The sequence below is a fragment of the Nannobrachium achirus genome (genome assembly GCF_963921795.1).
Source record: "Nannobrachium achirus genome assembly, chromosome: 6".
NCBI classification, from domain to species: domain Eukaryota; kingdom Metazoa; phylum Chordata; class Actinopteri; order Myctophiformes; family Myctophidae; genus Nannobrachium; species Nannobrachium achirus.
This window is the reverse complement of record NC_137815.1, coordinates 39383725-39387169: the sequence shown is the minus strand read 5'-3', so window position 1 is coordinate 39387169 and position 3445 is coordinate 39383725. Positions and strand designations below refer to the sequence as shown.

The following is a 3445-nucleotide window of genomic DNA, read 5'->3' as shown; positions in this document are numbered from 1 at the left end:
CATACAGGTATACTTTGTTAACCAGTGTCCCCCAGGCCCAGGGATCTGTTATTGGCCCCCTCATTTTCTCTCTCACAATACCAAATCTCTTCAATCTACAAGCTCACAGCCAATCTGATAATTTAGCTGAATCCTGCACCTAGTTTTGACAAATGTTTGCAATGTTCAAATGGTTAAATTAACATTCAGGATTTAGCAGTTATGGGGTAGTATCAGGTGTTCAGGTGTTCATCATTAGAAGAACTGTTCATTAAAAACTATTGATCCCCCATGACCATAGAATGGTACACTACAACCAACTCTTTGTCAATCCAAGGCTCATCTTCAGTTTCACGTCTTCTCCTATTTATTTTGTATAAGTGTGCAAGGCTTGCTTTTTATTTTTAATGAACAATAAATAACTCAATATTCATTCATTCATTCATTCATTCATTCATTCATTCATTCAGTCATTCATTCATTTTGTTTTGTTGTCTTTTGCTTTGAACTTACAACAGTTGTCTCCCACATCAGGTCCAGAGATGATGTCCAGACATGCACATACTGGAGTGCGGCTGTCATCTGGGAGGGAATGTTCAATCCGGATTCTTATGACAAGATGCACACTAAGAATAGTTCCACTGTGGCACTCACTGTCTTTGCTGTGGGAAGGTTTGTTACACACATGAACACTATAGCGTCTCCCTATAGTCTGGGATCACTTCACTTTTCGGGTTTGTAACCGGTCTGGAGCGGAAACCACAAAACGTCATGTTGTAGTACTCAAAGGACTACAATTTGCCGGAAAGATCAAACCGGATTCGGTTTTAACCCAAAATATTCCCCTGCGCTCAAGGACACACTTTTAGGGCCTACCTAATAAACTCCTTGATGCGGAGTAGTTTTGCTTTTGAAAAATGTGTTTGGTATATGCATCTTTTAGTCCAACTTTTAGCGACTGGCAAGACTACACTAGGCTACTCGAGCATTTTAATAGGGATTGGGGAAACAAACGGGGGGAACCAAATCAAAGCGACGCCGCTTCTTCTAGTGGTTTCCGCGCTCTAGGCGGAAACCAAGCGGCCTGTTGTGAACGAACACCAGGCTTTCCCCCAGAAAGCCTGGTAGACGAGGACCAAACCAAAACAAAAAGATAGTTAGGTGGCAGCTACTGGGGGAAAGAAATGCTGTTGGTGTATACAATATACCAATATTATATGCATATGTACATAATGATGATGCCCTCTTTTTATACTTATTTTTGCTCATTTTTGCACTCTCTTTTTTAAATATTTTCACAATTTTATCATGTTATTATGATCACAATCAGGGTCAAAGTCAAAACTGAGAAAGGATGTGTGAACTTTCAAGAAACAGTGCAAATAATCAGGTCAAAAGGTTCAACGGTCAAAGTAATTGAGAGATATATATAAAACAAGAGATATTGGTGCGAGCAGGGTTTGCACCCCTAGGTGCATTTGTTCAACGATTTATTTTGCTTATCTGTAAGGCACTTTGATATTTTGTTACTCTCATAACGTTTTGCCTCCATTTCCTTCCAAGGTATCTGGAAGCCTACCTTGGGTCCTTCCTTAACTCCTCAGAGCGTCATTTCATGATCGGCTTACCGGTAACATATTATGTATTTACGGATGCACCCGAGAAAGTACCAGCCATCATGCTTCCCCCGGAGCGAAACCTGAAGATTATCAAGGTGGACAAGCACTCTCGGTGGCAGAACATCTCCATGATGCGCATGAAGACAATATCAGATATCATTGAGTCGGACATTCGTCACCATTGTACCCACGTCTTCTGCTTTGATGTGGACCAGGTGTTTGCAGGAAGGTTTGGCACAGAGGCGTTGGGGGACTCTGTGGCTTTGCTCCATGCTTACTACTATCACCTTCCAAAGAGCCTGTACGTGTTGTACTATGACCATAACCCCAAGTCCCGGGCCTACATGAAAATGGGAGATGGAGATTTCTATTACCATGCTGCTGTGTTTGGGGGATCGTGGCAGAACGTGAAGTCCATCACTGACGCCTGCTACCAGGGCATCGTGGAAGACAAAAAGAACAATGTGGAAGCTCTGTGGCACGATGAGAGCCATCTCAACAAGTACCTGTGGTTGCACAAACCCAGCAAGGTGCTCTCTCCTGAGTACTGCTGGGCCCCCGAAATTGGAAACCGGCCTGACATACGTGTCACCCGCCTTCTCTGGGCAGAGAAACATTATGACAAACTCAGACATTAAGTCATCATGTGATGACTAGCAGGACCACATTGTACAGAGTAGGAACGCAGTACACTGCATTGTTTTGTCCTAATAGGTGTGGATTGAAATGTTACTGTAGGTTGAAAGCTTTAACATTGTTTGATTGTGATCTCAGGTAGCTTTGTCAATGTTGTCATCAGGGGGTTTACAATGGCATGCCTGTAGGCTGCGTGTGTGACAGAGAGGTTTGTTTATATAATACAACAGGAGGACGTGTCGAAGACAGGAGTGGCACTACTGGCCTTTTTTATTCTCAGGTAAATCTATGCAAATAGCTATCTTAGCCCATTCCCTTTAGTATTTGTATGTCCTCAAAATGAAGTGCTGAATCCAAATTCCGCCCTGCATAACAATTTGTCTAAACGGCCGTCCACCAAGCACTATAACTATATACCTATAAAGATGTATTTTTTTTTTAAATCATTCAAACAAAAGTGAATGGCAAAGTCCACACCATAATGTATGACGACAACAGTGATGAATGCTATAGTGGTGTGGATGGACCATTACAATGTCCACACACATCTTCACTTGCAATTTATTTTATGAAATTATTTGTTATTGGTTCCTAGTGTGTGTGTGTGTGTGTGTGTGTGTGTGTGTGTGTGTGTGTGTGTGTGTGTGTGTGTGTGTGTGTGTGTGTGTGTGTGTGTGTGTGTGTGCGCGCGCGCGCGTGCCCGCGGGTGTGCGTGCGTGCTGGTGTGTGTGTGTATTACTGTATATCCTATATGCTGTAGTCCTTTGTTCAACTAGTAGGCCCATGGAATGGTATTTTATGACATGTCGATCTACAGGTGTGTTTTTGCTTTTTTGTTCAACAAATGTAGAGCAAATATTTATGCAGTCTTTATGTTTTACTCTTATAGCTATGAGACAGGCTTTTTCTATTCAGACCGGACAATTAAGAGTGACAGGAAAGCTAGGGTAAAGACAAGTAAATGTCATGCAAAACAAACAGGCTTATCCAGGAAGCCAGGAATTGAACCATGGAGGTTGCAATCACATGGTCAGTATTGTAAGACACTGATTGGATGATCCCTAAGATAAGTACTATGCAACAAGAACGCCACATTTGCAAAGAATCAAATACTGCAAGGATCCAAGAGTCTACCTGTAGACTAGTGAAATGTAATGTCTTATCGTTTCAAGAGGCCCTGTTCAATTGCCCACAAATGAGCAGTATTTTTG

General features: G+C 42.1%; 1 protein-coding gene across 1 annotated transcript; it reads left to right on the top strand.

The window, feature by feature from the left end:
- Positions 1 to 270: 270 nt before the first annotated feature.
- On the top strand, positions 271 to 2236 carry LOC308287095 (N-acetyllactosaminide alpha-1,3-galactosyltransferase-like; the record flags this gene model as incomplete). The annotated part of the gene is made up of 3 exons (XM_080728216.1): positions 271 to 284; positions 514 to 651; positions 1543 to 2236. The coding sequence occupies 3 exons, from the start codon at positions 271 to 273 to the stop codon at positions 2234 to 2236; spliced, it is 846 nt and encodes a 281-aa protein (XP_080584342.1).
- Positions 2237 to 3445: the final 1209 nt, after the last annotated feature.